The sequence below is a fragment of the Peromyscus maniculatus genome, chromosome 6 (assembly GCF_049852395.1).
Source record: "Peromyscus maniculatus bairdii isolate BWxNUB_F1_BW_parent chromosome 6, HU_Pman_BW_mat_3.1, whole genome shotgun sequence".
NCBI classification, from domain to species: domain Eukaryota; kingdom Metazoa; phylum Chordata; class Mammalia; order Rodentia; family Cricetidae; genus Peromyscus; species Peromyscus maniculatus.
Genome location: NC_134857.1, coordinates 138520268 through 138533825, shown reverse-complemented (window position 1 = coordinate 138533825; position 13558 = coordinate 138520268). Strand labels below are relative to the sequence as shown.

Genomic DNA, 13558 nt, shown 5'->3' with positions numbered 1-13558 from the left:
CTTTTATCAAAGCAGTGTGTAGCCCAGAAACCTTTTTTTTTTTTTTTTTTTAATACTAGTAAAGACTAAATCTACCACACAGCTTAATGTGCTGCTGGCAGACGCCTCATTTCCACCATACTGCCAGTCAAACGCACACGCCAGGAACCCGCCAGTGTTCAAACCTGCGTTTTGCGGCATCTAGCTGCCCGTATGAGACAAGAAGCAGGAACCTGGTTTTGGTTCTGTTTAGAATTGGTTATTAAATATTCTCAGGTTTAAGGTGGAAACTTGAGCCGTTGGGCGCCATTTGTTGCTGGAGGGCTTTTTTCCAGGTTCCCCAAGCCCCGCAGTCCCACAATCCACGTATAAAATAATCACTCAGATGCTTATATTTTTTATAAACTGTATGGCTGTGGCAGGCTTCTTGCTAACTGTCCTTTTATCTTAAATTAACCCATTTCTATAAATCTATACCTTGCCACATGGCTGGTGGCTTTCCAGAGTCTTCACATGCTGCTTTTCCTGGTGGTGGCTGCAGTGTCTCCCCCCTCAGCCTTCTGCTTCCCAGAATTCTCCTCTCTCCTTGTCCCACCTACTTCCTGCCTGGTCACTGGCCATCAGTGTTTTATTTATATAGAACGATATCCACAGCACTCATGAGTCTTGAAACTTTCTGAGTTTTCTAAGATTCTTTCCCTCCTAGAAACTTATTAGCCTTCCTCTCACTTAAAAATTTGTGTTTGGTTATTAGAAGACATTTCTGCATTTTAGAGGCAGTTTTACTGCATAGTTGGAATGGCTTTGAAACCTATGCTCCTCCCCAGTTCTTGGATTACAACTGTTGAATGGTTACTTTTCTATTGCTGTGAAGACATCATGACCAAGGCAACTTTGAGAATAAAAAGTTTATTGGGACTTCCAGTTCCAGAGGATTAGAGTTCATGACCATCACAGTGGGGAGGATGGCAACAGGCAGGCAGGAAGGAATGTCACTGGAGCAGTATCTGAGAGTCTACACCCTTAACTAAAAGTAGGAGAGAGAAAACCTACCTTCAAAGGCACACCTCCTCCAACAAGGCTACTTCACTTAATCCTTTCCAAACAGTTCCACTAACTGGGGACCAAGTACTCAAATATACAAGCCTATTTAGCCTATTCTCATTCAGACCGCCAGCCAGCTGGACAGTAGTAGCACATACCTTTAATCCCAGCACTGGTGAGGCAGAGGCTGGCAGATCTCTGTGAGTTCAAGGCCAGCCTGGTCTACAGAGTGAGTTCTAGGACAGCCAAGAATACACACAGAGAAATCCTGTCTCAAAAAACTAAAAACAAAACAAACAAACAAACAAAAACCTCATTCAGACCATCACAGCCAAGGTCTACCCTCTTAGCTGTAGAACTTTTGAAAACAAATGTACATTCATTTTTTTCATAATATTTTATTGATTATTTGGGAATTTCATGATCCCTGATTACACTCACTTCCCAGTCCTCACAGGTCCAACCCTGCAACTTTGTGAGGTTCCACCCTCCCCACCTACCTCTGCAAAGAAGAAGAAAAAATAAGTCCAATTTATGTTACCCATATAATCACTGGAGCATGGTCAAACTCCTGGTGGCCAGCCAGTCCCTTAAAGAAAATTGAGTTCTTCCCCACCTACACTCCCACCAGAAGTCTTCAACTGTGGAGAGGTTGTTACTTTTGGGGGCCTAGGGAAGGTAGAGGGTAGGAGTTGTCACAGAAGCCTTCTGTGTTCCTCTTTCTTAATTGTGAGTCTGCAGTCATCAATACCATGTGCCAGAAGCAGGTTCCTTGCCCTTACACATGGTTTCTGGCAGATAGCCATATGATCTCTAGCATCAGGACTTGCCATGGACCTGGACCTCAGCATGGTCTCCAGTGTCAGCACAGATCACAAATATCGGCACAGCCCTCTGCTGCTGTTATAGGCCATGGACACTATCTCACAGCCCTCAGTGGCAGCACAGACCACAGAAATCCACATGGCTTTTGTTGGTAATAAATGACACAGACTTCAACCCAGACCCTGGTTGCAGTAGGACCACAGACCCATACATGGCCTTCAGTGGCAGCATGTGTTGGGGGTAAGGGGTGCTGAGTCAGAGTGCATGCTTTAGGCATAAGCATACCACCTTGTTGGCCCTACTCAACAACATGTTGCCCCATCCACTGCAGGTTTCTCTCATATTTATCACCTCAGTTACATATCTAGTTCCACCTCTCTATGTCACTCACTTACCATTAGCTACATCCGTCCATCTTTCTCACATCTGCATCAAATATTCATTCATTGTATTAGCATTGGAAACTGCAGCATGTCAATATATATATATATATATATATATATATATATATATATGACAGACCGTTTTGCATGCAAATATTCATTGCAATGAGTCGTTTCTCTGGTTCAAGATATCTGGTTTCTGAAGCACCCATAAATACTGGACTGTTACTGAGACTCACCTCAGATGTGCTGCTGTTGTCTAGAGCCAGGGTGATGTTGCAGCTAGGCAGGGTGTTTGGTGGCAGGTTTTATGCTAGCTCCTGGCTGCTGCACACCTCTCTGCCCTTGATGTCTGCCGCCATGAGACTCACCTGGCTTGACCTTAGTGCTTGTACCCTGCACACTGCTGCCATGCACTCTTTGTCTTCCAGGAGGACAAGTAGCCACAGAAGCTCCATGTTGGTGGCCAGCCAGTGGGGCCGAGGGTCAGCCCTACTCAGCAACAGACATGTCTCTGTGGGAGTTCCAGGTCAATGCACACCACCCTGTCCCTGCACACCACCCTTTCCCCAGTACAGACACCATGACTCCTATGCCTGTAAGCTGTGGGCATTGCTGCTGCCTTATCCTTTCCATCTCCCAGCAGGGCAAGCAGGCAACAGGCCTGAATCCAGCTAGGGGGGCCTAGGCCGAGTCCTATTCAGCAGTGACCTGTTTCTGCAGGAGCTCCAGGGAGTCACACATCTCCCTGTATTTGGTGCTGGCAACCCCAGGGCTCATCAGGAATGGCTTTTGTGCTTGTAGCCTGATGACTGAGATGCAGCAGCAAAGGGTATGCTTGTGGTTCTGTTCTTCCATCTTCCCTTCCAATTTTGCAAGTCCACATCTAAAAAGCATCTTCCTGTAAGACTTACCATTTTTTTCAGTTGTTCTAGAGCTATTGCAGTCCCCCCAGACACTTTTTCTGCCATTGTGTCATTCCCTGGGAACCTCCACGGGTCTCTCTGACTCCTTAGACTCTCTCAGACTCTTGGTCTCTCAGATCTCAGACGCTTGGTGGGTTGTCGAGGGTGCTAGTGTCTGCCACGATCTTTGTTTTTCTGTACAATGATTTTCAAAACTCAAAGAGAAAGACATATCTTATAAAACATTGGAAAGTCCACTAGTAAATTATAGAATTAATTGATTAAATTCCCTCAAGTTTGGCTCTGGCAACATGAGCCTTCATTTTCCTATCTATAAAATGTGAACCATGCCATTGTGTTGCCATGACCTTTGCTCTGAATTTCTAGTGTTCTAGAATGGCTTTTATACCTAGGAAAAACCTCAAATCTAATGGAAATTTTTATTTTTGAAAGTTTAAAATTTTTAAATTAAATCTAGTTTTTTGAATATTTTTAATTGAACATAAAATTATTGTGTTTATAAATCTGTCACAATTAAATAATTACTTCAAGACTTAATTATAGGCTTTGTTCCATTTTAAAAGTATTTTCTTTCATTCATAACTATAATACACTTGCTTTTATGTATTTATTGTACATTTCAAGCCCTGATATAATAAAGAAAATGCCCAAGGACTGAAATAACTGCCATATCTAATCAGTTTTATATCTGTGGGTATAGAAAGCCAAAGTTTTCTGAAACATTATGAACCATTACTAATCCTCAGAATAGAATTCTCCTATGTATTTTTATTAAAATCATAATAGAATAATTCATTTCTCACTTTATTGGAATCATGTGTCCTCATGTACTAATAGGTCAAATTCTTTTTAGTGTTACTAATACTCTCATACTAAACTCCAACTTATTCCTAAAAGATAGTTTTCTTCATAATTTCAGTTTTTAATTTGCAAGATTTTCCAGAATTTGTAAGACACTTTTATAGTTCTTGCACAACTTTATCACTGTATAATGAACAGCTTTAATACCTCAGTGTCAGATCAAAAGTGTATTTCCCACGATGATGACACACTGGCTCACATTGTCCTCCAGCTCGGATCCACCATATCTTTGTTCCATAATCAATTTTTCAATGGAATCCACAGCTGAGGCTTGCCATAGGTAGAAGGAGCACCAGGGGATTGAAGCAGGTTCTTCAGGCTCATAATTGCCTTATGCTTCATCAGCTGGAGTGAATTTCTTTCCTAGAAGACACAATGAAGACAGGAAGTACAATCTTCCCACCAAGAGGAGGAGGATAGCATAGAGAAATGCACCAAATAATTTCTTTTGAAAAATGGTCTCATTAGCCCAGGATGGCCTTCAAATTTCTATATAGTTGAAGATGACTTTGAACTTCTAATCCTCCTGCCTCCACCATACAAGTGTTGGAACTAAAAGGATTAGTCTATGCCTGGTTTATGTAGTGCTGAGGATCAAACTTAGAGCTTTGTGCACACTAGGCCAGCACTCTACTTACAGAACCACTTTACACCTCAGGCATTAAATACTTTTAGTCAATGGATGCTGCTCAATTCTTATCCGTGACTCACATCACCAGTGAGGCTACCTGGAAAACAGGACCCCAAGAAAGACACAGAGAAATGGATGAGATCTACATGAACAGCCTGGACATGAGTGGGAACAATGAAGGGCGACGGTCGAGGGAAAGAGAGTGGGAGATCCTAGCTGGATCAAGAAAAGAGAGGGAGAACAAGGAATAGAAGACCATGGTAAATGAAGACCACATGAGAAAAGGAAGAAACAAAGAGCTAAAGAGGCCCACAGAAATCCACAAAGATACCCCCACAAAAGACTGCTAGCAATGGTTGAGAGACAGCCGGGACTGACCTACTCTGGTGATGGGATGGCCAAACACCCTAATAGTTGTGCCTTAAACCCCATCCAAGGACTGAGCAATCTGGATGCAGATATCCATGGTTGGCCCCAGGTGGAGCACTGGGAGTCTAATTAGTGAGAAAGAGGAGGGTTTATATGAGCGAGAATTGTTGAAACCAAAGTTGGATAAAGTACAGGAACAAATAACCAAATGAATGGAAACACAGGATCTATGAACCAAAGGCTGAGGGGCCCCCAACTGGATCAGGCCCTCTGAATCGGTGAGACAGTTGATTGACTTGATATGTTTGGGAGGCATCTAGGCAGTGGTACCAGGTCCTGGGCTCATTGCATGAGTTAGCTGTTTGAAACCTGGGACTTATACAGGGACGCTTGGCTCAATCTGGGAGGAGGGGACTGGACCTGCCTGGACTGAATCTATCAGGTCGATCTCAGTCCTTGGGGGAGACCTTGATTTGGAGGAGGTGGGAATGGGGGGTGTGCTGGGGGAAAGGGGATGGGGCAGGAAGGGAGAGAACAAGGGAATCTGTGGCTATTATGTAGAACTGAATAGTATTGTAAAATAAAAAAAAAAATGGTCACAACCTGATTTAATTCTTGGGTGATTCTGCCATCCAGGACTGAGGCTAAGATCTCTTTCAGCTATTTTGTTGCATGGTTTAATACTAAATTATTTCCTTGCTTTGGTCAAGGTATGTGATCAAGCTAATGACTGTCTCTTGAAGCTCCAGTGAGATACCTAAAATGAAATTATCCCTGTATCCTGAGCAACATGAACAGTATTACATTATCTTGTTCTCTTGTTCTTGTCTTCATCCTTAGCATTTCCAATTTGCTTCTATATCTGTGTGTTTTATCTTCAGATCCAGCCATCTAGAGCAAAGTAGCTGGTATATTCAGGAATAAAAGGAACTACCTTTCCCTGTCTGTGGCACTCTGCATGCCTTTGTCTTTTGTCTTCAGAAACAGACTGCATCAGTTTCAGTGTTCATACCAATCCCCAAGCCCCAAACCCCAATTGCCCTAGAAATCACATTTATCCTCATGCAGACTTTCACATTGGTATTGAGAGACTAGATCATGCCGTTTCCTAATATTAAACTAATTGTTAACAATAATCAACCTGAAAGTCATTATGCTGTATCAATTATGGCAGCATTTCTTTGGTTCTGTAATATGTTAATTCAGTATTTTTTCATAAAGATGCAAGAATAATCTAACTGTCCAGATTATAGAAGGATTTAAAAGCCAGGCAGAGAAGTTTAGAGTAAATTGTGTAGGAAATAGGAAATAATTGAGCTTTCTGAGGCAGGAAATAGAAAACAGCATGGTGTCATTATCACAGTAGGGTAGAATGTATAAGATTTCATATCAGATCATCAATGAACTCATGATCATTCTTATTACTGAGAATGGGGTTTTATGTTCCCACACACTGAAGAGGATCTCACCGCCACCTCTCCAGAAGTCTCATCCACGCATTGATTTGAGAAACATTAGCTTCCCTCTTTGTAAGAGATGTTAGCAGACAAAATAACCATGTAATACTCAATCTGATGACAAAATTAGAAGCATTGAAAGAAAAGAATCAAATTAATCATGAACAATTTTGAAAAAGTCCCCAAAGGACATAAACAAACAACAGTGAATTGAGAAAGAGACTTCTAAAAGGAACTAGTGACAAGAAATAAATGAGAAGAGTTTATGACTGTTGAAGATTGCCTCCCATCCCCTACCTGGACCATAGCATCCAAAGTATCTCCTCGAGTCTCCTCAAAACAGAGCCTCAGCTTCCCAGAGTAGAACATGCCTACCACCCATTACTTCAAATTTGGTCTTAGTCAGAGTTTGCTTCTGGGGACACTAACTTGAACAGGACCATTTGTACTCACTTGGGGTGAAATCCAGAATAACACCTTCTCAGTAAATGTCACTTTTCTTCACCCGGAATGACACCTAAACCAAGATGTTTGCTGTCAGTTCTAGGTTATCACTGTAGTCTGTGTTGTTGTTGTTTTAACTCTGTCTTTACCAACATCTAATATTGTTCTTTAATCTAGTAATGGCTTTCTAAAACAATTTCCTCAAATATCTTGGATTTGGGCACATTCAAACTGTGATCACTTGTTAATCAGAAACCCTCTGTGTTCCCAAGCATGTGCCCAGTGGCTCTTTTCTGTGGTCATGTAGTACAAAGGCTGTACTGTGTCAAACTGTATCTTGGATTATATTTAAATCAGCTTTGTCTCTATCTCTCCACAGAGTCTTCTGTGGGGTGTGCTAATATTGGATCATAAACTAGGACCTAGTTGCAAATGATTTTTTTGTTTCCCATGCCTATGGGCAGATCTTTCACCATACCTGTTTGCTCCATCCATAATTTGCAAGTTCAATGTTAAATGCTTGATTTTATGCTCCTGGGTAAATTTCTCACTCTGATTCTTACAAATGTGTGATATCAGTTATAATGAGTTTTATGAACATACTGGTGACCTTAAAAATGTAGTTGGTTTTTACTTGTTGAGGATGGACAAGGCATAATTTTTCTTAAAATAATGAACTGACCATGTATCTTTGAAATTTTTTTGCACCCATAATTCACCCTAGAAATTCCTTTTGCTGAGTAAGATGCTTATCTGTTGTGGAATATTTTGATCATACTGTGACACTCTGAGACTGTTAAAATAATAACAGTTAAATGAAGTTTAACTTGAGTCAGGGAAAAGAAGAAGGGAGAGGCAGGGCCACGGTACCAGAAGCTCTGGTCCACACTGGATGCCAAATGATGTTTTTCTGTTTGCTTAGAGGCTGTATGTGAATCCTCTGTATTTTAATTATTGTCTGAGGCCCCATGGTTCTGTAGTCAGTACCCGGCTGGTTTGGTTCCACCGCCGTGGCAGAGCCCAGCCAAGATATGTAGGTTTAAATTAAGTCTCTATCATTTTATTTGCCTATAAAAGACTTGGGAGTCAAAGGCTGAGTGAAAACCAGCTACCTCAGAGAGGCTGAGTAGCAACCAGCTGAGCTTGATTTTTGGCCAGAGACACTGCAAAAGACACATGTCTTATCTCTTCCCAGAACCAAAAGGAAGCTCAAACTCTAGTCCCCACCCTTTCCTTCCTGTGTGTCTTCTCAAAAAATAGTAACCACAAATGAAAACACCTTTTTGTAATAATGGACTCCAGTACACCAACATTCATGGGTCCCTTCCTTTAAATAAAATAAAATGCTCTAAAATTTTAAAAATAAAAGCTTCCAAATTGCCAGCTTCTCTATGGCTGAGTCCAGTCAGTTAATCACTGGCTCTGCCCCCCTGATTCAGGGTAAACTTCATTTAACTGTTATTTATTTAACAGTCTCAGAATACTGTAGGGTGATCAAAATATCCCACCACACTCATCAAATTTCAGTGCTATGCAGTGTTTGTTCTTCCTCAGCTCCCAGGATATTATCAGCATTAAATAATCAATGACAATTAGTAATCATGTCATAGAAATCATAAGAAAGCATTGATCATGACACTAACTTAAAACTTTCAGACAAATCAATACTTGTTTCAAAGCATACTTGACATTTCAGGTTCTCTGGACTTTTCATTTAAGCATTTATCATTTTGGGTCCTCAATCTTAAGCTTTGCAATCATCAGGCAGACTCCCTCTACCCTATGGATTTCAAAGGATATTTTAATGATTGCTTTAGTTTTTGCAATGAAGAATCATATTTAAGTATAACATTAATGAGTGGCAGGTTGTAGGGCTTGGTATCCAGGTCTGGACTATTTCTCTACACTCACACTAAAGCCTACAGCAATGTATGTTAAATATTGCAGTCAGACCAGACAGGTTGATTAAAATTATAACTGAACAAGACTTTGCCCCTGGGAGATCATGTGTTAAGTAGGAACTTGTGCCCAGAGGATTTTTAACATGTGCTTTCTACTTTTGAGTAGTTTGTCAGAAATGCAGGTCAAACTACGGGCAAGTGTGATTGGAAGGGTACTCCAGAGGACTATATACAAATACTACAGTGTGCATACTTCTTCACTGCCATGGTTTACACATGGCTGTGACCTCCAGGGACATGGTTTGATTTCAGAATGTTAACTAAGAAAACAAAAATGGAATTGCTTCAAAAGGAAATATAGCCCAAGGCAAGGAGCCTTCTAAAAGGTTTTCAAACAATACATCTATGTATAAGCTCTCTCAGGAAGTCTCTGAAACAGAATCCCACCCCAGGCTCAGGCACTCAGCCAAGAATACCATGCACCAACTGGGACTGGGAGAACAGTAGAAAATTACCACTCATTTACACACCTTAGAGCATTTTATTTTATTTAAAGGAGGGGACCCATGAATGTTGGTGTACTGGAGTCTATTATTACAGAAAGGGTGTTTTCATTTGTGGTCACTAGTTTTTGTTTTGAAATGTCAGTATCCCACTAATCACATGAATCATTACAAACATCCAGTTCTCAGAGAAACAGAAGCAAGCCTACTCAGATTTAAAAATCCTACAGGATTCAAACACATATTCCTATAAATTCAGCTATGTGTTCACTTCAGCATAGCAAATAGTAAATCAGCATGAGTAAATGCAGACCGTCTTTATCTTAAAAATGATAACAATCCAGGGGTTCATGCTTGGAATCTCAACTTTTGAGAGGATAAGGGAATCAGACATAAAGATTCTCATCTATTAGAGGCCAACCTGAGCTACATAGAAAGACCCTCAAAAAAGCAAAATGGCTTCCAAAAATAAAATGTGTTACTTTTTGGTGGTAGAATAGTGTATTTTGACACAATTTTATTTGTCATAGTAATATAAAAACAATTGCTTAGACTTTAACAACTCATATTACTAAAGGTAAACAGATAGTGAAGTTCAAATATTGTTGCCATTTTGTAGGAAACAAAATTAAAGTAGCTAACTCCTGTTTTCTAATCTGCAGACCTAAGCTGTATTAACAGCCCTTAGGTGACTGTAGAATGGCCATTTCAGTGACATCAGTTATGTTACTGCTCAGTCCTGCCAAATCTTGCTAATGAAAATTGGACACATTTGGAATCTGCATGGGATCTAGTATAAAACTTATCACAGGGTCTTCAGTTCTATGGAATTATTAAATGCTAATACAGCATTTTACTCCTCAAAAAGCATTCCCACTACAAGATGTTAATCATAACAGTTCATGTGCTGGAACACACAGTAATCTTGCTAGTTCCTAGGACTGTCAAGCACAATGGTCAACCAACATCTTCATAACAATATATTTTTTAGAAATGGCATGCAGGAAAATATATAGAGAAGTTATGAAGAGGAGCCACAACCTTGTTATAAGCAGGTCACCTTGCTTCCCAACAGGAAGTCAGCTGTCTGTTTTTGTGACAAAATACCTGAGATCATCAAATGATTTGCAGAAAAAACTTATCTGAGCTGTTAGTTTCAGCTCATGGCCAGTTAGTTTTGTTGTTCGGGGCCTGTTATCAGACCAAGCATTGTGATACAGTGCATAGTGAAATAAAGCTGTTCATTTTATGATGGCCAGGAAGTGAAAACAGAAGGGAGCCAAAATGCTAGAATCCTGTCAGATTCAACTCCCAGTGGCCTAATTTGCCTCAACTAGACCCAACATATAAGAAGTTTCTTAACCTCCCAATGGTTCCAGTGGCAGGTGACCAAGACTTAAACGTGGCTTTTGAGAAAGAGTCAAGATCCAAACTACAGTACCAACCTTCCTCTCCCAAGGAGAAGATGGTCCACAAACACATACTGCTGCTGAGTTTCTGCTCCCCTTTTAAAGGAAAAACTTATTGAGAAGCTTTCCCAGAAAAGCCTAATACCTCTTTAAAAGAAATTCTCATGAAAACAGAAACTCTTCAACCATAAATAAATAAATAAATAAATGAATGAATGAATAACCAATGTACGGAGTACATAGATTCTTCAACATATGGTCCTAAGTAGAACTCTGAAGGTGGGTCAGGGAGAGCAGTCTAGGGAAGGAAGTAGCAGGTTGTTTTATTACAAGATGTAAATCTGGTAATCTGAGGGATCCAGAGTTTGAAGAACCAAAGGACCCATAGAACATTTACTTGGGAACCAAAACAGACCCAAGAGAGGAAGTTCATAAACAGAACTTTGATGTGGATTGTGCACAGTGACTTGCAGATATCTGAAGAGCATGAAAACTTGGGCAAAATGAAGGGCTGGGTAGAGAAATAGAATCCTGTGTTCATTTCTGTGTAGCAAAACCCTGGTGCTGTATCAGTATTTGTGTGTCATGAGAGGGAACCTGAATTTTTTTTCTCTGACACAATGACAAGTCTATAAAGATGTTAAGCCACATAACTAATTCCTCTCTCATCTTTTGCTGCTGGATTTTTTTGAGTGTTTAGTCTAACAGATACATTGTATTTCACTTTAACAATGCATATGTAATCAGAAAATTACTTGAGCCTAAAAACATCATTTTCTAAGCTTTAATCCATCTAGGACTGAGCATTCAAACAAATAAATAATTGCACCAATTAAATAAATAAAATCTTCATCATTTTAATTACTATTTATACACTGTTAGTATGTTTTTAATTTTCCAAAACATACTTTAGAGTTCTCCCTGAAGATGAGCCCTTAGTACCTTAGTTCTTCTGTACACAGTTGGCATAATTAAGTACATCTTGACTATTTCCTTCATCTCTTTATCCTACTTCTTAAAGACTTGACTGGAATATTAACTAAGTGAAAGTAACAGTAGAATCTTCTTGAACTCCATAAAACCCTACAGCCCTGTCTAACTCTACTTCATCTAGATTCTTTCTCAGTTCTACAGTAAGTGGTGAATATGTATAACCTTTATAATTTTTAAAATAATAATTGCCTAGAGATTGTCTCATATAAGTTATAAATGAAAAGACTTTATATAGAGAGTATTTAGCCTAATAATTTTTTTTCTTTTTCTTTTTTTTTTAATTTTCTGGAGCTGAGAACCAAACCCAGGGCCTTGTGCTTGCTAGGCAAGCGCTCTTCCACTAAGCTAAAGCCCCAACCCCTAGCCTAATAATTTTAAAGTACATTTTTCTTTATTTCCCATGTCAACCATGGGTAGGACACACAAGGCCAGCCTGGTTTCCAAAGAGAGTTCCAGGAGAGGCGCAAAGCTACACAGAGAAACCCTGTCTCTAAAAACCAAAAAAAAAAAAAAAAGTCAAATCCTTATGCAAAATGAATATATATATAACTTTATTCACCCCATGGAAACTATTTTTCAAGATTTGATTATTACAAATGCATAGGAATATGTTAGGCTTGGATTTTTTTTTATTATGAATGATACACTGAAGATATCAGCCATAGTCACTTCTTCATGGGAACTGACCACATAACTGCAGATTACTTGTTTCAAGATCACTGGAAATTACTAATTCAGTGTTTATAGTAGTGAGAACATAGAACTTCATTCAAATGGATTATTGAAAGTTCCTCTGATCTATAAGAAACAAATTGTATGATACTCTTAAAGAAATTATATTTGTATAATTTCCAAAATAAAGGAAAGCACACTTTTCACTCATCATTCTTTTAGTGAAGCACTAAATCAGCAAAGGGAATATTATGGTATATGCAGTCTTCTCAGGTAGATAAAGTGTCACTTTAACGGGGAGATTCTGTCACACTGAATTTGCACGGCCACAACTCAAATGTTTGGGTGGTGTTTGGGGAATGACACTGATAGGATATGTAGCCACTGGCAGCCGCTCTGTTCTTGCTTACTATGTTCATTTAGATGCATTTGTTAATTTACAAGAATAGTTAATTAAAATTGTTTAAATTTTCTTTTTTTTTTAAGGAGCCCGCCACATGAAAAGAATGCAAGTCAAAGTGCCCACAGCCTAGACGTCTTCAGAGACAGGAGTGACTAGCAAGTAGATACTATGATACTTCCTTTGCCTAAGTGTACAGGGTTCAGTCATGTTCTTGGGATTTTTAACACTATGGTGACCAAATAGTCTTGCAACTTTAAAGAGATACTTAGCAATATTTGTGCTAAGCTCTACTACACCAGAAAAATAATTAGGAAGAAAAATGGCCATCATGGGTTTCTGGAAACTCATTTTCTGTCAGTAATAATGAATTTATTTTTTAACATAAATGTGAGATTAAGTAGTGTATCTTGCCCCAGGCCTTACTTTTATATTCCCATTTCAACACTTATTCAGTCATAAAAAGAGTAATATGGATCTCCCAGTTTCTGATGACATATTCAACCATGACCCAAATGTACTAATTCCCTCAAAAAACCATTTGAGGAATTTATTTTGTAATCATGCATTCATTTTTGAAGGTTGTATTTCAAAACATCAAGGTATTATGAAATGAAACCCAAGCACAGGGTGGTAGCTGTGTAGTTACCAGAACACCCTGATATTTGCAAGAGATAAAATCAGAGAGATTCAATGACAAAACCATGCAATGTGTGGATGAATAGATTAGAAATAGGAAGGGGGCTCCACAGAGAGAAAAG

The 13558-nt window shown here is 39.4% G+C and overlaps 1 protein-coding gene across 5 annotated transcripts in view; it reads left to right on the top strand.

The window, feature by feature from the left end:
• Lrrc7 (leucine rich repeat containing 7) overlaps window positions 1–13558 on the top strand; it is a 475963-nt gene that overhangs the window by 134562 nt on the left and 327843 nt on the right. The window contains exon 3 of one of the 5 annotated variants that reach the window (XM_076575292.1): window positions 12884–12959. The exons of the other annotated variants lie outside the window; for them this stretch is intronic. Coding sequence (XP_076431407.1) covers window position 12959 — 1 coding nt within the window. The 5' untranslated portion in view covers window positions 12884–12958. The remainder of the gene's footprint in view (window positions 1–12883; window positions 12960–13558) is intronic. 5 annotated transcript variants of the gene reach the window in all.